This window comes from Triturus cristatus, chromosome 3_1 (genome assembly GCF_964204655.1).
Source record: "Triturus cristatus chromosome 3_1, aTriCri1.1, whole genome shotgun sequence".
NCBI lineage: Eukaryota > Metazoa > Chordata > Amphibia > Caudata > Salamandridae > Triturus > Triturus cristatus.
Window position 1 is genome coordinate 896,203,563 of NC_140583.1, and position 20,758 is coordinate 896,224,320.

Here is a 20,758-nt window from a genome sequence, read left to right on the forward strand (position 1 = left end):
ATGAGTAGACAAGCATATGTTATTAGACAAAAAATGTGTTTACAGTTTTTAATGTAGAGACGCATTTGTTCTTAACCCCTTCGGTGCTCATGACGGAACGGTTCCGTCATGAGCCACGGTTGAGCTGTGCTCATGACGGAACCGTTCCGTCATGACCACGCCCGCGCAAGATTCCGTCAGCACAGCGGCGGAATCTGCGCAGCATGGAAGGGGTTAAATAACAATTATATAGGGCCTAATTATGACTACGGCGGTCCGATGGACTGCCATAGCTACAGTGGAGGTGCAGGCACCGTTGCAAAGGCGGGCCATCCACCCTATTACAAGTCGGGCAATCGCCAGGGATCAGAGGATCCTGGTGGTATTGCATCAGATTTGAGGCCACAATATGCTTGGCAGTGCCGCTGCAGCACCGTCAAGCATATTATGAGTTTCTTCTCTGCCTCAGTTTTCATGGCGGTGAGCCAGCCATGAAAACTGTGGTGGAGAGGAAACAAAGGGGGCCCTGCAGGGCCCCCTGTTGCCTCAGGGCAATGGGGTGCATGCTGTGTGCATGCCCCCAGCTCCTGCACGGCATGGACTGCACCAGTCCATGCCATGCAGTACCTGCCTTTGACGCTCCCATTGCAGTGCCTTTTTCATAGGCACTGCCATAGGACCACCAAAGAACCGCCCGCCAGAGACTAAAAAAGTTGTAATGTGGCGAGCGGTGTCAGTACGGCTTTGGCGGTCTTGGAGCAGGGCGGTGGCATGGAGACCTAGATCCAAGACCGCCAAACTTGTAAATTGGCCCTTAGTAGGAATTGTGAAAATTAGCTTCATAACAATCACATGGATTTGTTACAAATGTGATGAACCTAAAATATGTTCATTTGTGAGTAGTTTCCAATTTAACTAAGGTCATAATAATGATTTGATGTAGATGTATACATTTCAAAGATATAAGAGTGCTAGTGTGGACTCATAAACTATTTATCCAGAAAAAATATATATGTTTGGGGCGCCCGCATTTTTTAAAGAAATATCTTTTGACACCTGCGCAAAATGCAAATTAGCTTTAAATAGTCAATTAACTTACGTTGAGATGTGGCAATGTCCTTAAGGTCGATGATGTGGTGCTAACCATCTCAGGGAAATCACTGTTGCCAACTCCTCCTCTGGAGACGACAACTTCTACTGGCTGTCTGGACTGTCACCTTTTGCTCTTGAAGCCCTCATCTTCTGTGTCAAATTCTCCTATTTCATTTACATGTAAGCAATAAATGACACCTTGCTCTGACATCATTCTGAAACATTTCTGAAATATGCGCAACTGATCATGACAGGTAACAGAGCAGGATCTGCCAAGAAAATGATCAGTACCACAAACTCCTTCAAGATCAGCACATCTGTTGTAGCTTAGTTTAGATTATAATCTGTACTGTCATGCGTAGTAAGCAGCCTGGATACCGTTGGATGTAAAAGTGTCTGGAATCAATGTACCATCATTCATCTACCCTGGGAACGATTCATCTCTTCTTTCTGCCATTGCAATTGTGTATACAATGGTGGATGACCTATGAAGTTCCTGGAAGCAGACTGTTGACAACAGAACAGGAAGATGATACACCTTTGCTAGCAGAAGAGTTTGCTTCTGATATAAGGATGCTCATTTCTCTTCAAGAGGCCCTCCTCGGGTAATACGGGCAGGCACTGATGGGGACATGGAAAAAGGATGCCATGGAAAAGCATGGTTACAAATAGTGGTAGTGGTAATGTTTGTCCTAGAACTGTATACCTCATTTCCATTAAGATAAAGGAAGCTTACCATACTAGTTTTCTCCTTTTTTGTAGCAGAAAACAATTGGGCTGCAATGCCACTGCAATAACTGTAACAACAAAAGACAGCTTTTGAAATGTCTTGCAGCTCAGGGCTTCAACACCAGTTAGGGCAGCCAACATCAAAGCACCAAGAGGTGTTACTTCCGATGGCACCACCCAAAGAAACCCATGTCAAGTTTAGTATTTTTGCATTATAGTTTCAAGAACCATAGCTGCATTGCAATGTGCACAGCGGTGACAAGGAGAATTATCATCGGAAGATTACCAACCATCATGGCAGTACCGGCTGATGTAGTGTCGTGGATGTTGAATACCCTGTCCTCTGGGAGCACACTGAGAGAAGCAACAAAGGAGGTTGACTCCTGGTTCAATGTCTTCGGAAGACACTGCCTGAAGTTTTAAAAGGCGGTGATGATTGTGGTTCACAATCTGGCAGCACACCACATACAGATGTCATGACGTCAGACCCTTTTTCCTAATGTGTCGACTCAAATCTCCAGCTGGCATCTGGCTCTTTGATGCTCAGGATCAGCAGAATTAATAGTGCGTATTCATGAATGTAAACTGTGGCACCAGTAAATACAATAAACCACTATTACACACTGTTTGTCAAGAAACCACACAAATGATTATTTATACAGTAAGAATCTGCCCAAAAGATGAGTTCTTGACCTCCTGAGATTTTCCTTCAGATGTCCATAATTTAGACTGTCATCAGTCTAAAATGGAGATGTCAGAAATTGAATTATTAATTAGGGAGGAGCTGTGCCTTATCAACTTGAGAAATACAATCTGGTTAATACAGTCCTTTTTTGTTGGAGATATTTATATAAACTACATTAAATACGTTCAACAATTTACATAGACTGTAATAAATTATTTCATAATCATTTCATGACACAATTAACCATCATTTAGTTTAACAGTGATTTCAGTGCTTCAAATAACGCCCCTCCAAAACATTTCAAATTTCTACTTGTTCCCAATCTAATAACACATACACGTTCTCTTTTTCTGACCTTACACATTTTTTCCAACCATTCTGTAAAACATAGTATGTGCTGCATATGCCACTAATATATTATTTTAGACATTGCAACAAACATAAATATATACATCAGTATTATATTTTTATTTGACATGCTATCAATATGTAACACATCTCCCAGCAACACAACATTTGGATCATGTACTTAAAGAAAGTCTGTTTCAACAAAATTCAAACTGTGTTTGACCCTGGCCGAATCAAGCTATATGAAATCAACTACTATTGCTCCAACTGATTAACACATCACTCAGTTCTGGAGTGGTTCCTCCGAACTGGAAAAATGCTATGGTCAGAGCCCTTCTGAAGAAACCTAGCCTTGACCCCACCGACTTAGGCAACTACCGACCTATATCCCGTCTCCCTGCTATTAGCAAAATAACTTTAAAATTTGTCAACCTCACCCTATCTGATTTCCTTGAATCAAACAATCTCCTCCACCCTTCACAAACTGGATTCCGTCTCCAACAGAGTACAGAGTCCGCCTTACTAGCAGTCACTGAGGAATGTAGGAAAATCCTCGATGTTGGAGGATCTTCAGCTATGATTCTCCTGAACCTAAGCGCGGCATTTGATACTGTAAACCATTCTATCCTTATCCAGCGCCTAAAGAAAATTGGTGTTACGGGAATAGCCTTACAATGGCTTCGCTCCTTCCTAGAAGGAAGATCCTTCCAGGTCTTTGAGGAAAACCCTCTTTCTCATCCGATGCCTTTGCCCAGTGGGGTTCCCCAGGGCTCCTCACTCAGCCCGACTCTTTTTAATATTTATATGTCCCCCCTGGCTGACATTTTAGCCCCCTCAGGTATCCGCATAGTGACTTATGCGGATGATACTCAACTAGTGGTGGCTCTTAATCCTCTTGATCCCTACGCCAATAAACTTCATTTTTGCCTGGAAGAAATCTCCAAATGGATGGATCTATCCCAGCTTAAATTAAACGGGGGAAAAACTGAGATGATGGTACTAGGGAACCCGCGCTGTTTCCAGCCACACCTCATGTGGCCCTCCGCTATGGGCTCCCCTCCCTCCCCTAAAACCGAGATCAAGAGCCTGGGCATCTGGCTGGACAAGGACCTGAGCTTTAGGACTCAGGCCAGGAAAACTGCAGCCATTTGTTTTGGATTGCTGAGAATGGCTCGTAAGGTTCTTCCCCTCCTGCCTCCCTCAGCAAGAAAAGTCATGGTACAATCCCTTGTTCTTTCAAGGCTGGACTATGGAAATGCTCTTTATCTGGGCTCCCCGGCATCTGCTATTTCCAACCTCCAACTAGTGCAGAACTGCGCAGCCAGAATACTTACAGGTTCCTCATCCAGACAATCAGCCAAGCCCTCAATTCAATCCCTCAATTGGCTCCCCGTGAGGGATCGTATCAAATTCAAATCCCTGTGCATTGTGCATAAAATTTTATGTTGGACGGGCCCACCCATTAACTCATCCCTCATCCCTTATCAGTCGCTATGGAATATGGATGAAATGAATTTAGTTGCACGCGCTGCATCGCATTTTGCGATGCAGCGCGCGCAAAGGAATTCGTTTTATTTATTTAAATGTGTACTTACCTCCGTTCATCCATATTCCGGTGTTTACATTTCCCCGCCCCGCCTCACTGCCCCACCGAACTCCCTCCCCGGACCGCTACTGCTCTGAGGACATCTCAGCAATCCTGCTGTGGGGGACTTACTTGTGGCAACAATATGGGTTCTTGGCCCACAACGACCCTCAGCAGCCAAAGAGACTTCATTAGGGATGGCCGAGCAATACTCCGCCCTGTCACTGAACTCTGCACAATGTTGTGAGTTTTTTGGCAACTCTGTGGAATTCTGCAGTGTGGAACTCTGCAAGCTCCACCACTTCTAATAAACAGTGAATCTGACTATATGACACCAAAATCAGGTTTTGTGATCTCTCAAACATTATTCAGTGAAGACCTGAGTATCCATCATAGGCGTGCTGTGAAGTCGGAAATCTCAATTATCACATATTTCTCAATATTCTGATTTTAGTTTGGAATCATTGTTCTTGCAAGATTAAATCTTGTAATAATCTGGTTATGGATTAGTGGGATGGAGAAGTAATTAAAAAATGTTCTTCCCTTTAAAAAGAAAAATTGAATAATCATATAATGAACTTTTTTTGATGATTCAGATATTAAAATAGTTCCAAATTTAAACTTGCTGATTATTTCTGAAATAAGATTATTGTCATAAATCATCTGAGAAAAGCTTTCATTTTTTAATTCTAGTGCAATATGCAATATAAACAGAAAGGTAGTACAATTTTAAATTGGTTATAGCTGTGTTCATAGTGCTTTTCTAAATTTGGAAAACATTCCTTAAAATTTTCCAAAATAATGCAAACATTTAAAAAAATGAATTGCTAAAAAAATAAAGAAAATGAAGCAACAATAAACATAAATGTACTATAAATCATACCTAACCAGCAATACAGAAAGTGTTGGACTTAAGAGGGGTACAATTTACTATTCTCACTCCAAATTAATCAACAGTGAGGAAGGTGCTGGACTTCGGAGGAGTTAGATGTACTATTCCACTACAGTCTAAATAACCATAGAGAATGCTTTGGCCTTCAGAGGGGGTAGGTGTACTAATCCCATTCCAATCTAAGCAACAGTAGAGAAAGTGTTGGACTACGGAGGGGTTAGATTTACTATTCCCACTCCAATCAAAGAAACAGTAGGGAAAGTGTTGGACTTCACAGTGGTTAGATTTACTATTCTCACTTCAATCCAAGCAACAGAGTTTAGATTTACTATTCCGACTCTAGTCTAAACAATTGTAGGACTTTGTTCAGAAGGGTTAGATTTACTATTCCCACTCCAATCTAAGAAATAGCAGGAAAGGGTTGGACTTCAGAGAGGTTATATTTACTAATCCCACGCCAATGAATACAACAATAAGGAAAGACTTGAATTTCAGAGAGGTTAGTTTTACTATTCCCAGTCCGGTTTAAGAAAAAGTATGGAAAGTGTTGTGCTTCGGAGGGGTTAAATTTACTATTCCCACTCCAGTGTAAGCAGCAGTACGGAATGTGTTGGACTCTCGGAGGGATTAATTATTCAATTCCCACTCATATTCATTTTTTTAGAAAACATTTAAATAAATAGCAACTGGAAATGATTAAACCATATTTTATGGAAAAATATATTAAAGAAAAACATTTAAATATCTAGCAACTGGAAATGATTAAACCATATTTTATAGAAAAATATACTACACAAAAATGAAATTAAAATTAATACAAATAAATGAAAAAAAATTGTATTAAGTAAATGTAAGTTCATTTCCATTTGTCAACCCAATAAAACCACAAACATTTAAAAATATAAATTCATAAATTAAAAATGTTTAAATTAATATATGACTTGAGTAAAGCAAATAAAATCAAAGCCATAATACATGAAAATATATTTTACAAATAATATTAAAAACACATAGCAATAATTTAATAAATAATTGAATTAAAACAAACAATTAAAAATTTACATGTGGGATAATACCTCATTTTTCATGATAACTCCTATTTTTTGGGACTGATGTTGATGTTTTCTTTTGCTCTATGCACTGTGAATCTGATAACATGGCACCAGGGCTCATGCTCTAACCCCTCAATCGTCAAAATTGGCTATACTTGACTTATCAAAATAACCCCTTTTATCAGGCCTAGACCCTCCTTTTAAATATGATTAAGTTACCCCTAAGTAGGCCCTAAAGCCCATAAGGCACAGTGCATAGTAGTTAAAAGTAGGACATGTAGATGTTTAATGTAAAATATATCCTTACAGTGACGAGACCGCAAAACAATTTTCACTGTAGCAGGGCTAGCTGCTCTATAAGAAAGCATTGGAATATATTATTACAAATTAAACAATGTTATCTCCATTTAAGAAATTACTACAGAGCTTATTCTTGGACTTTCTAAAATATCTATTTCAAACCAAATTTGTTGGTAAAGTCATATACTACTACAACGTTTATTCTTGGACTTTCTAAAATATCTATTGCAAACCAAATTTCTTGGTAAAGTCATATTTGCAATAAATATTTTGCAAAAGGAACTCTTAAAAAGTCACCTTTTACCTTCCTAAAGCATCTAGAAACCCATTTTAATGAGCTTCCAACTATCACCCAGCAGCATAATAGCCCCTTTAATGAGATATGAACTTGCTGCCAGTGCTGAGACAAAGGCCTTGGGTGTGGGAATGTGGTTTGTTTATTATTATTATTATTAATGGCATTTATTAAGCGCATGGTTGCACACGGAACAGTGCGTCCCCGCGCTGACAATTCCACTAACATCACACAAGCAACGTTCACGGCGGTGGAGTATAGTGCCGGAGGAACTATACTAAATTATGTTTTGGGGAAAAGATGGGTTTTCAACCTTTGTCTAAACCTAGTTTCGGACGGTTCCATCCTCAATTCGATGGGAAGGTCATTCCAGCCTTTACTGGCAAGGTATCTGAAGGACCGTCCTCCCATCCTTGCTCTGTGAATCCGTGGAGCAACTAATAACATATTGCCCATCGACCTAAGAGGGCGTGAAGGTCGATAGACAGGAAGCAGTTTCTGTAGATAAGAAGGTGCTTTTAAATGAGCAATGCGATGGGTAATGCACATCGTTTTGAATGTAATTCGTTCCATTATCGGGAGCCAATGTAAGGAACGCAGGGCATTTTTCCCAGAGGCCCTCCTGGGGAGGTTCAGGACAAGCCTAGCAGCTGCATTTTGGACGCGTTGCAGCTGCATTAGACCTTTTTTACTGAGTCCGCATAGGAGGGAATTCCCATAATCTAAATGGGATGTAACCAAGGCATGTATCATTGTTTTTCTGGCGCTAGGAGGCAGTAGGTCCAGGACCTTCCTCAGGACCTTCAGGATACCATAGCATTTACCAGCAACATTACCCACATGATTAGTGTAGGCTAGATTAGAATCGAGGAGTATGCCGAGGTTCTTGACTGTATCAACCGGGACAGGGACAGAGCCCAGTTCTATGGGCCACCAGGCGGATGTCCAGATGGAGGGACAGGGGCCAACAATAAGAACTTCCGTCTTATTACCGTTGAGGCGGAGGTAGTTCAGCTTCATCCACCCATCAAGTGCTACCAGGCATGCCGAAAATTTCTCAGCCTCCACAACTGGGTCACGAGACAGATTGATCACCAGTTGTGTATCGTCTGCGTAAGAGACTATGGCAACACCATATGACTCCACCAGTTTGGCAAGAGGTTCCATGTACAGATTGAATAATGTGGGGCTCAGAATCGAGCCTTGTGGAACCCCTTGTTTAAGACGTCTAATACTGGATTTGCACGGTGGACAGTGCACTTGAAATCTCCTGTTATTAAGAAAGGACACCAACCACTCATGAGCAGGACCGGTTATGCCCTTCTCACTCAGACGGTCCAGTAAAACGGAATGTGAAACGGTGTCAAACGCCGCACTTAAGTCCAATAGGACCAGTGCGGCCGTGTGACCCTCATCCGCCTGACACCGCAGCAGTTCCGTCGAAAGAAGGAGAGCGGTCTCCGTCGAATGTTTGGCTCTAAATCCCGACTGAGACGAGTGAAGGATCTTAATCTCCTCCACAAAGCTCACCAGCTGTCGGTTAACCAATTTCTCCACTACCTTCGCACAGTAGGGGAGGAGCGAGATAGGTCTCAGATTGTCCAGTTGTGATATGCTGATATGAGCTTTCTTTTTTATCGGGACAACTTGGGCCAGTTTCCAGTCGTCCGGAACTAGGCATTCTTGAAAGGAAAGAGAGGCCAAGTTACCTATGTGTTCCGCTACCTGGGGGAGATGACTGCGAAGAATCCTCGCTGGAACAGCATCTAAGGGAGAGCCAGAGTGGATGTCCGATAGAATATTAATTAGCTCCTCAGTTTGGGGGACCACAAACTTCCCAAGAATGTTCTTAACCTGTATTTCGCTGTAGGAGTTGGGCAAATCTGTGGGTTCTGTAATAGTCTGAAAAGAGTCATAGATCTTTTCTACCTTCCCAATAAAGAAGTCTGCGATCTCATTGCATGACTCTGTCGAGGGGGGAACTTCCCCTGAACTAGCTAGCGGGGAGGAGAGTTCCTTTAAGATCATAAATAGCTCTTTATAGGTATTCTCTGAGCAGTCAATCCTCTTACTGTAATAGTCTCTTTTAGACTCCCTGATCTGTTTATGATAGGACTTTAATTCACTCTTGTAGACTTCACGTAGTGAAGGGGCATAATCCACTCTCCATCTACGCTCAAGAGTTTTACATTTGGTTTTGGCGGCTCGTAGCTCAGCAGTAAACCACGGAGCGGATTTCATGCTCCGAGCCATAGCTTTCTGAGTCCAGGGGGCAACTTTATTCAATGCACTCTCAACCCATTCATCATACATCCTGCACGCCTCAGTCAGGTTGTTGCTGAGTTTTGGGGATCCCTGTCCTAGGGCATGACTGAATCCATCATGACTAAACTTCCTCCAGTCTCTGCGCCTAATAGCCAGGGGTTTCGGTACAGACCCTCTGTTGGTCGGTCGTCTAAGTTTAAAAGGGATCAGATAATGATCTGACCACAAGATCTTAATCGGGTTAGATACACTTATATCTTCCCAATTTGTAAAGATAGGGTCCAACAAATGCCCTGCTTGGTGGGTGGCACTATTATCGGCCAACACAAACATAAGAGCTCTCAACGATTTAATCAGGGCTACAGCCTCTCTACAATTGACATCGTCCAGATGTATATTAAGGTCTCCTACAATCATGAATTTGTTATGACGTAGAGCAGATAGCGTTAGAGCCTCAAGGAGGCTCTCAATGAACGCAGTCGCTGCACCAGGCGGGCGATAGATAAGGTAGCCCTTAATGGTGCAGTTAGGGCCAATCGAGATGGAAAATAGCCCAGCTTCACAGTTATTGATGACAGTCGGTTCGAGAGTACATATAAGCTCAGTTTTGTGTACAATAGCTATCCCCCCCCCCTTCTGACTCCCTCTATTGATTTGGAGAATGTTATAGCCGGCGGGAAGGGCCTCAATAATATCAGGGAGGGACTGCTCATCCAACCATGATTCTGTCAGGAAAACCAAGTCAGGGTTGTCATCTATAAGCAAGTCATATATATTCAAACTATGGCGTTTCAACGATCGACAATTCAGTAGAAAGGAAGAAAGTTCGTTACCTTCCTTACTCATCTCTAGATCTCTGCGCATAGTATAACCGCACCCCTCGCACTTCAAAAGCCATTGCTCCAAGTGCAGCGTGTGAGTGCATTCCGATGGTAGTACCTTGCGCAGATGTAGGAGCGCCTGCCTCATGTATGCCATCGTCCTACACTGGTCTGGGATGGTATGGCCAGGGGGACGGGCCCTGGGCCGCGTCTGGTCGCGGACGGGCGCAGACGGGCTTGCCTTTGGCGCGCCGCCGGCGCGCCCGCTGCGCGCGTCCACTGCGCGGTCGCTTCAGGGTGACGCTTAAGTAGGCGTCGGCACAAAAAGACTAGAGCGCTACCCACAGTAAAAAGCGCTGGTATGGTAGGCTCGAGAGTGCAAAAAGAAGCGTTTTTGTGCAAGGTGCAGTCAGCAGCAATAAAGTTTTTAAAAACAGGTTTAAAAGCAAGTGGATCAACTTCAACAATCAGGCAACAATAAAATACAGTTCCCAACTCGTATCGTATCTCCACCCCCGAAGCGTCACTCCTATCAGTGTTAGTTAGTGCGCGGTCGCTTCAGGGTGACGCTTAAGTAGGCGTCGGCACAAAAAGACTAGAGCGCTACCCACAGTAAAAAGCGCTGGTATGGTAGGCTCGAGAGTGCAAAAAGAAGCGTTTTTGTGCAAGGTGCAGTCAGCAGCAATAAAGTTTTTAAAAACAGGTTTAAAAGCAAGTGGATCAACTTCAACAATCAGGCAAAAATAAAATACAGTTCCCAACTCGTATCGTATCTCCACCCCCGAAGCGTCACTCCTATCAGTGTTAGTTGTTCCCCTGACAAGATGACCATCAGGGCTGTGCCCAGGAACTTAATTAACTTCAGAGGCCTACACTGTCAAAGGCAGATCAAGCTAATACTTGGACCTGTCCCTCCTTTCTCCCCCTAGTTAGCCAGGCACCAACCTCAGTGGAAGAGGAGCTGCCCCTAGAACTGATTTGTCTTGACCATAGGAGAGGGGTTCTCATTTCCCTGGCTACACCTCTAGTGTGAGCACAGGAGCTCTGCACAGGGGAAGAAAGGTTTTGCCATGTTGGATTTAGGTAGAGAGGGAAACTGTGTGCTGCGTCTGGGCCAAAGATTCAGGTTGCTCCCACTCTGATCTTTTCTGCAGCAGCAAATCTCCTTTAGTGTGACATTGAGGAGAGGCTATTCGGCCTCCTGAAGCCTAGTTTGGCTACAGAGTTTGGCCTTGCCCTGGTGAAGGATTCCAAGCTCCAAAAAAGTGAGTAGTCCAAAGGAAGAAATCTTCACAAGCAAAGTTGCCAGACGTTTCAATCCAGAGAGGGACCATTCTTCTGCGAATTTTGTATTACTCTGGCTTGGAGATTTTTTGGGACCTCATCCGTAGGCTATCTGGTGTCATGGAGGCTTTCTCTGTCACAGTCTGCAGCCTTTCCCAGTGGAGGATTGTTGACTTCCATTTCATAGATGAAGTTAGAAGGTAAAACTTAGTATCAGGCGAACCTGGTTTCTGGATCCAACTTGTGCTCCATCACTGTTGGCATTATAATGCTTGTAGGTCCTGGAAAAGCACAGCAGCAGTGCCCTTAACACTTTTTGGTGGTATTTAAAAAAAATAAAAATAAAATTTCACATCTCTAATTTTCCTTCTTGGATTTTTGTCATTTTGGAGCCATTTTGTTTGTCAAGGTATTCTTTATTTTAATAAATTGGAATAGGATTATTATGTTGTATTGTCGACTTTTTAACTGTTTTGTTACTTTTAAATGCTTTACTCATTTTCCTCTGTGCCACAGCTACCAGGAGTTGAGCTCAGTTTTAAATTACTGGAACTTCTTCTGGACCTAACAAGAATTTTGACATTGCTTCTTGTAATATAATTTAAATACCCTCCCACCCTATTCCCCTAAAAACCAACAAACCGCTACTAAAAATATGAATTACCAACAAAAGTATTAAAATGAAATATACATTAAATTATCAAACTGAAGTTCAAATAAATAAAACAACAATTAAACAATTAAAATATTTATGAATCAATTACATATTCAATTTAGAATAATACATTATTTAATATTCACACTAAATTATTATTTAATTAGTTTCCACCCAATTCTCCTAGATTACCAACAGCCTACTACTCAAATACAAATTACTAACACAAATATAAAAATTCAAAGCTACATTACAATTAACAAATGAAACTTAAAGAAATAAAATATTATTCAAGCAATTAAGCATGTTATATAATTAATTATACATTTACTATTTATTGTAAAATAAAAAATTAACATTAAAAGTAAATCAATTATAATTTAATTAATTTCTCACCCGATTCACCTAAAAACCCTACACCATGCTACTACATTAGAAATTACTAATTAAATTAAAAAACTGAACAGTTAAAAATAAAAGAAATGTTTAAATGCTTAATAACAATTATCTTGCAATTCTAACACCTAAAATAATATGCTGTCAGCAACTACAATAAAGTAAACTATATTAAACACAACAGCTTTCTTAAAAACGATATATATACCAAACAAATAACATTCTCATGTTAGATATTCGGTCCTATGATATTTTTCAGTGGCAACATTTTTGACCTGATATTCAAGCCTGACAATATATTTAAATCAATATTTGTGTCATTCACTCATGTCAGGGATATTTTGTTCTTCTTAAGCAGAGCCGCTATAGCAGCAGCTTTTTTAAATAAAGATTTCTAAATATGGTTGGCTGCAATCCACCAGCATAGCAGAGTGCATTGCTTAATTGCCCAAGTATCATGGAGTACAGCCTGCCAGTGCCTAAATTAGGGGCCTATTATGATGGCGGCTGGATCGCCACTGCTGATCAGGTGGTGGCGATCCGCCTGCTATCTGTACCTGATTTATCCCCGCCATATTAGCATGGCGGAGGGTACAGCGGCAGACGGAAAGACCGTCCGCCGCAGGCAAACGTTACGATTGCCTACCATGCGGATATGGGGTACAATATGGTGCCGAGCAGGCACTGCCATCCATATTATTAGGAGCATTTTTCAGGGCCTTTCCATTGCGGCGATGGAAAGGCTGGCGGAAATTGCTTTGGGGCCCGTTACGGGCCCCCAGGAGGGTTGGGGCTGCACTTGGGGGGTACCTGTGGTACCCCCTACATTGCCATACACAAGGTGGCAGGCACTGCTTGGTGTCTGTCACATTGTGCATGGCAATGCACAACATGTGTATTTTACATTGGGACGGGTGCTCCTTACAGCACCACCCGCCGCAATGGAAAAGGCCGGAATGCGCCTGCCAGTGTGGCGGGCGCATCCTAATTGGCCTCGTGGGACCGCTGCATCTCTGGCTGTCGGTCCCGTTTTCCGTTACGGTGGCGGGCGGACAAAGTCCGACCGCCATCATGATGGGGCCCAAAGAAACTTCGGGCCTCATGTCCAAAGATTCCATTTAAGGAATCATAAATACGAAAAATATCAATTTGCAATTTGCGATTCCTTAAATGGAATGTACAAAATAGATTTTTTAGAAGTGATTGGAATTTGTGCACAGATTTCTAGTGAATCCACTGGTAATTTGAGAACCGACCTACGTACTATTATTTTGATTCTCAACGTTTCGATTTGTAGTGGGTCGTAGTTCGAACTACCTCATTAATATGCATGAAGTAGGTCATACATTGAGACCCACTACAATTACCTGCAATTACCCCTATGTCTGTGATTGTCTTTAAATAAAGCAATCTTTTTTTTAAATGCAACCCATTTCCTTTAAAGAAAACAGGATATGCTTAAAAAAAAGTTAAACAATCCTTTTTTATGAGCAGACAGTGGTCTCATGGATCACTGCCTGCTCATAAAAGCGATTTTTTGGATTGTCACATTTTGTGAATGGCTTACTACCTCCTTTGAGGAGATGATAAAATATGAATGTTTTGCGACTGGATTTCAGTTACAAAACATAAATACATCCCTATAGGAATTGGTATTTGGAAGGGACACGCTCAACACACCTCTTCCAAATACCGATTCCGTATCTATTCCCAAAATGAATTCTCGGTTTGATAAAATATTGTAACATATTATCGGACCGCTTATTGAGTTTGGTGAATGCCTTACTAGCCATAAAATGGCATGATACTTGAGGCCTTCAGTCCTTGTTATTTGCATTTTGGTTTTGTGGATGAGGAGTTACTAGCCAGTTAGTTACATAAGGGGCGCCATTTTTTTATAAGTGAGTTGAAGTTTTTCATGTGTCTATACTAGGCATTAACTTTACTGACAATGTTATCATTGTTCATAATTTGCCCATCCTTAACATTTTGAACTTTTGTCATGGAACCCTTAACCCCTTCTGTGCCCATGACGAGCTGGACTCGTCATGGGCCGCAGTTGCGCTGTGCCCATGACGAGTCATGGGCGTGCAGTGTCTTCTAATGCTTGTTCAAGGAAAAGTGCTTTATTTTTTATAATTGTGGATGTGACAGCAATACAGGCAAAGTGCACCAATTCTGGAAACTCATGTGCATACACTCAGGCATGCAATACATATTTGCCCTCTTCCTTGAGTAAATTGCAACAATCTTACCTTTTGTGTCACTTACCAGCCTTAATATTCACATGAAATTCTGGTAATCTCAACATACCTTTCTGATGTACTGAAGGTGGTTCTCCCAGGAAACGCTGGAAACAGCAAGGCCACTTAGAATTAAGGGCCTGATGTACAAAGATCTGGTTGCCAAAATCTGGTTGCAATTTGCAACCAATACATTTGCAACAAGGAAAGTATTGTATGAACTGACGTATGTACTAATAGGTCATATTTCAAAATTCTGAATCTGTTGGCTTGTTACCTGGCATGCCTCATGAATATTCATGAGGAGGGCTGCAAATTGTTATTTCCTCTGATTGGTCTCCATCACGTGCAAGTTGGCCTCCTACAGTCAGCAGACCACGCCAATGATGGCTTTTCAAGAAATATATATATTTTAAATGCAGCGTGTTTTTCTTAATGGAAACGGGGCTGTGTTCAAAAAGTTGAATTTTAAGTTAACATGTTTAGCAGTTAGAAGTGGCCCTTAGGACTATTGCCAGCTCCCCAACAAATTCTCTTAGAAAATTCAGCAATAGGAAAGGGTCCCAAGAGATCATTTTATTTTTGTGAAAGATTTACTACTCAAACTTGCAAGTCAATATTTCACGGCCAGCTAACGGATGTAAAGCATTGATACACAGCAAACGAAATCCATAAGTGGAAGGGATGCCTACAACATGCTCCTCCTGAACAATAATTTGTTAATGGGTCAGAATCCCATTTTAGGTATCAGTAAAAGTTTACTGACTCCTAAAATTGGATTTGTATATTTGAAAAAGCATTTATGCATTCACAAATTCCAAATCGGAGAGCTTGCGACCACAACATTGCTTCCTACATCTGGCCCTTAGTTACATCATTCTGAATCTACCCATGCAAGCCAACAGGACCTAGAGAACAGAACCTTCTATGTTTGTACATATATAACTAGACTTCTACTGGGCTTCCAACATCTTCTGCTATGATCTCCATCCAGACCTGCTAGAGACAATATCATGTTTTCAATAAAGATGTATGATGCTTCCAGTCCTTCCCGAGTCACAGAAAGTAGCAGATGTAGCAACAAAAACGTCTTCCCAGTGGCAACAGTGGACTGAGGCTGGTTCAGGTTCAATGATTTCACAAATTAGCTGTTACCTTTTTCCACCTCCCTCATACAGTGTTATATATACACACTCTTGCAATAAAAACATACAATGTTCCATTTTCACACCACACTTCAGGAATGTGAAGGGTGTAGTATTCTGAATTTCTACAGAACTCTCTCTAGAACCAAATGTTAAAGCAGTTGTAAGAACATCGCACCAAAAACTCCAACTTTTCTTTAAATGTTTCCCAGTTAGAATTACCAGTAAAAAAACAGGTATAGTTATATCTGCTCCAGTTTGCCCCAAATCGTGTATATCTGCCTCTTTGGGCCATAATGTTCGCCAAACTCCAAAGTATCCAAAGTTCCATTGGTAAGACTATTGGTAAAAGAAAAACTAAGGCATTCCATGAGACACGCTTTAAAATCTCGTTATTTCCCCATGAAGATAAATATGACTTTGATCACCCTTATTATAGCACATTGAGGGGCATATTTGTAAAAGTTTAGTATCCCCTTGTGCCATGCAAGGTAACGCAAGGGCAACACTAATCCTAGATGTGATTTACCAGGCCATGCAAGGGCATCTTGCATGGCCCTGCGAAGCTTGATAAATTTAGAGGAACGCAAGACAGCCCAAGTCGCTGCCTTGCATTACTCTGCAAGAGGGAGTCATTCTTTTGGTGAGGCATGGGTGTTCTCACGCATCCACCCATAGATTTTGGCTTATTCACAGATTTACCATGAGAGGTAGACCTGGGAATGCGTGAAAATGGTCGAATGCAAAGAGGAGGTCAAATGAGGAGAAATATCTTTATTTCTTCTTGTTTTTTCCTCGTTCTATGTGTGTCGGATTCTGCAGCACACGTAGAAAGAGAAAAAAGGCTCCAAGGACTGTTTTTGTGATGGAAGGTGGCGCTTTCTTCATAAAAACAATCCTGTTTCAACACAGGCCCTCCTGCACTATAGTGCATGGGTACCTGCCTTGCTACTATGGGATCTGTGACGTTACAACGCATGCCATTATATCGCATGCCATTGCAACGCCAAACTTTACCCCGACTTTCTGTCGGGGGAGCGCTGTAAATTGGATTAAATTAATTTTCTATTCCAAGTCCAGTGTGTGAAACAGTAGGGAAGGTGTTGGAGTTAAATCCAACACCTTCTACCCACTGCTGCACACCTTTTTTGTTGCAACGGCATGTGGTGTAACTGCATGCGTTGTAATGGTTGCGTTGTAAAGGCTGTTTCCCCTACTAGGCAGTCAAAAGTGCATCAGCGCAAGGAGAGGTTCAAGGGATTAGATCTTTGGGTGAGGAAGCCTACCCAGTGTGGTTTTTCCTTTATGGTGTTTTGCCTCTCAATTATGAGTTCAAATGCGAAACTGGACATCGTCATGGTAGTACTATAGATTTTCACTTGTTCCATGCTACAAGTGTTTACCAAGTCGAGGCTGTTCCCTGCTGCTTTCCATTTGACTTTTACATTTTGCTGGCTGCATTTTGACAAGAAACAGATGATTTTTGTTTTGCTCTATTTTAATTTCAGGCCTGATAATTCAGTGAATTCAAGGAGAGTTGTAATTTGATGCTGGATGCTGATTGGGGTCTGGCTGCATAAGACGATGTTGTCTGCATATTGTAGGCTACGCACCGGTCTCTTTGCTAGTTTTGGTGGGTCACTCAAAACTTCCGATTGACGGCTATCCAGGTCTGCTGTATATATATATTGAAAAGGCAAGGAGCGAGAAGACATCCTTGTTTTAGGCTGATGAAAGTGGGTATCTTTTTTGTTCTTCCATGCTACAAAACTCATTGTGCACTTCTTTTTCTTGCACACATTTAGCCAGGTTTTACCTGAACTGGAAGGGGAAAATCTACCAGGTCAGAAAATGTGTGAACACTTTGCAATGTCAAATTAGATGCAAAAAACTGTTTGTGCCAGGTTTGACATGAGTAGCCCATTAGCGGCCCAAGTACAATAAGGGCTATTTGCAGAACTAATGGAATCACACGTTTCCACAACTTAGATCTATAACTACAGAGGATCTTTCAAAACCAAGTCACAATTTTCCATTCCAGATTCCAACAATAAAAAATAAATATTTCTTAATATCATTCCACTCAGTCCAACTTTCAGGGTCTTTGTTTCTCCTCTTCGAGTATCATGAATCCTGTGAAATTATCATTTTTGGTTTTCTGGATGTCTGTGGTCGCTTGTTTCTGTAGTAAGGATTTTGCATTTGTGTATGTGTTAACAAGAATTAGAACATTGGAATGTTGGGAGCTTCATTGAAAATAATGGAGTGCTCCAAGCTTCTAGTGGCCGGTAGAAGCCCGGAGCTACAACATTCCAATGTTTGTTCACAGCTGTTGCTGTGAACAAAAGGCCTCGTGGAGCCAGAAGGGATTTCAAACCCCTCGATCTTCATGAGACCTTTGTTTTACAAATTAGAACATTCTGCCCTCTAGGAGTGGAATGTTCTTAAAGCCTTAGAGCCCACTGTTGCGGGCACTACTGCCCATTAAAAGCCTGCTCTCTTGTTAAAGGCCCTCACCTTTGGCTCAGGCCTTTAACCCTGGAGCCTTCAATGGCCCGTAGAGCCCGCTACGGTGGACTATAAGGCTATACAATATTCTGTTGAGCTGAACAATAAGATGTCAAACATATATTGACTGATGCAAAATAAAATAAAATACTATATGTTCTTAATTTTGTCTAAAGAAATGTCACATTGCTCCTCTTACAGGTCATTAAAGTTTACAGTGAAGATGATACCAGCAGAGCATTGGAAGTACCAAATGACATTCCTGCTAGGGATGTGTGCCAACTGTTAATTCTGAAGCATCATTACATTGATGATCACAGTTGGACTCTGTTTGAACATCTTCCACACTTGGGTCTAGGTAAGCATAAATAACATGTAAAGGTTTTAGAGCGAAAAATTAATCAGGTTTAGACAATGCATATTTATTTTTTCACCATTTATTGCAGTGTTATTCTTGTTCATTTGTCAGATAATAGTTCACAAATGATTGAAAATTAGTTTTGATGTGATTACAATGTAGCTCCATCGTGAATGTGTAACACGCTGTGATATTCAGTATGTTTCTCAGCATTCGAACTATACTCTCCCGTATCCAGGGTATTTCAATAACAATTGGCTCCTGTGCCGTAATGGTTTTCATCTGCGGGACACCAGCAATCCGCATGTTAGTCCACGCGTCTTACTCCATGTGCTCGATGTAAATATCACAGCGTGTTTGCAATTCCTTACAGTTAGGAATTTGATATAAAAAAATGAGCCCTGATGAAGTCCACTGTAGCTGTATGAAATGCGTTGGCTGCTTGGCTGTTTTTTATCACAAAAGAAGAATAAACCAATGTAACATTAACAACATTGGATGGATCCAATCATTTGTGGAACTTGAGTTTGGTGGTGCAATCCACAGTTGTGATTAATCTAACTTTGGTCTTGGAGACTGCCCTCTGGAGACAGAGGGAGCGTTGGAGGTGCACATCATTGGAGCATAATACTCCATATATCTGGACTCTTTGTGGGGTACTTTTGTTGGGAACTTCTGTTTCTTCCTTTGGGGGAGGTGGATCACATACACACAGTGGTGTGTATTTATGGTATTGCTGTTTCAATTTGGTATTACATTTGTGTTCAGTTAGACTTAAAGAGGAAGGTAAGAAAGGTTTGCAAAAGAGTTGGCATGGACAATGGAATTCTCAAGAGTAAAGGAAATTTTTAATTTCCACGTTCTCACTACATTACAAAAATTCAGTAAAACGAATAATGGCACACTGACAGTGCATACTAGTACCACTCTGAGAATATGCTTTGGTGGCAATATCAAAGAGAGGATATCAAGCTTTGGTCAAAGATGTAGATTCAGTGAGAGTCCTTGCATTCCCTGAGTATTGCTGAAGGTATCACGAGCTCTAATGTCTCACCAGAGAAACTAAGAGAAAATGGGGAAGGGAAAGAGATGACCCAGGAGTGCTTTCCCGGGTGCAGCGTTCAGGAATTCTGGCATAGACTGACACATGTTAGCAGTGTGATTTGCCACTGTGACCTCGAGTGGCGTTTGGATGGAGGTCTAAATAAGTAAGTTATTAGCCAAAAGATCAGTGCACACTAATTACCATACATGAGCAGGTACAGAGGGGAGTGATCCACAACCAGAGGGAGTACCTTATCCCGATAGCAGCATTGAGACCAGATGTCAACATGGAGACCATCTCTGATCCCCAGCACGCCAAGGAGCAGAGACTCCAGCTCAGCAACATTAGAGTGGTTGCACAAACTGCAAAAAAACATATAGGGGTACACACCCAGAAGGGAAAGGGAGAAGACTTCCTGAGGTGGAAGGATGAAAACTACAAAGATCACAGGACATAAGTTTGAATGCATGAACAGAATGAAAGTGTAGAGTCAATACAACCATGAAATCATGCCAGGCACGGAGACGTGTGCAGTGTGGTTAAGAACTGATTCTGCTACTGTTCACTGTTGGAAGTGGAGGTCCCTGTCGCTTACCACCGCCACCAAGTGCTGGAGGCATGCATCCCCGACCCCTCGCTTCAACGTTAGGCTAAGTAAGGACACCGTCTGAGATAGCCCTGCTCACCCCCTTAGTAGCTTGGCACGAGCAGCCAGGCTTATCTCCAAGGCACGAGTGTTCAGTATGTGCAACCATGCTCACAGTAACCCCATGATGTCATCACAAATAGACTCCACACCAATATTGATAAAATGAGTATAATCTTTATATAAGCAATTATATGATACGACCACCTGATACAAAATCAACATATAAGAATGGGTAGCATTCTTTCCAGTGGGTTGGTAGGTTCTAATCCCAACCACTGCTTCTAACCAACAGTTAAGCTCACTTCGAACCGTTTCCCAAAAGGTTAGGCAAGTCGTATTGCTAGAATCATACACTTTGCAAAAGGAAACAATACTGCAATGCGTAACAATATTCTCTTATACTGTGCGACAGAGAAACAATGCGATAAGTAG

General features: G+C 41.7%; 1 protein-coding gene across 1 annotated transcript in view; it reads left to right on the forward strand.

Annotated features, from left to right (window-relative positions):
• Positions 1-20,758, forward strand: part of GRB14 (growth factor receptor bound protein 14) — a 681,395-nt gene that overhangs the window by 128,339 nt on the left and 532,298 nt on the right. The window contains exon 2 of the mRNA XM_085645413.1: positions 18,476-18,632. Within this exon, the coding sequence (XP_085501539.1) occupies positions 18,476-18,632 (157 nt within the window). The remainder of the gene's footprint in view (positions 1-18,475; positions 18,633-20,758) is intronic.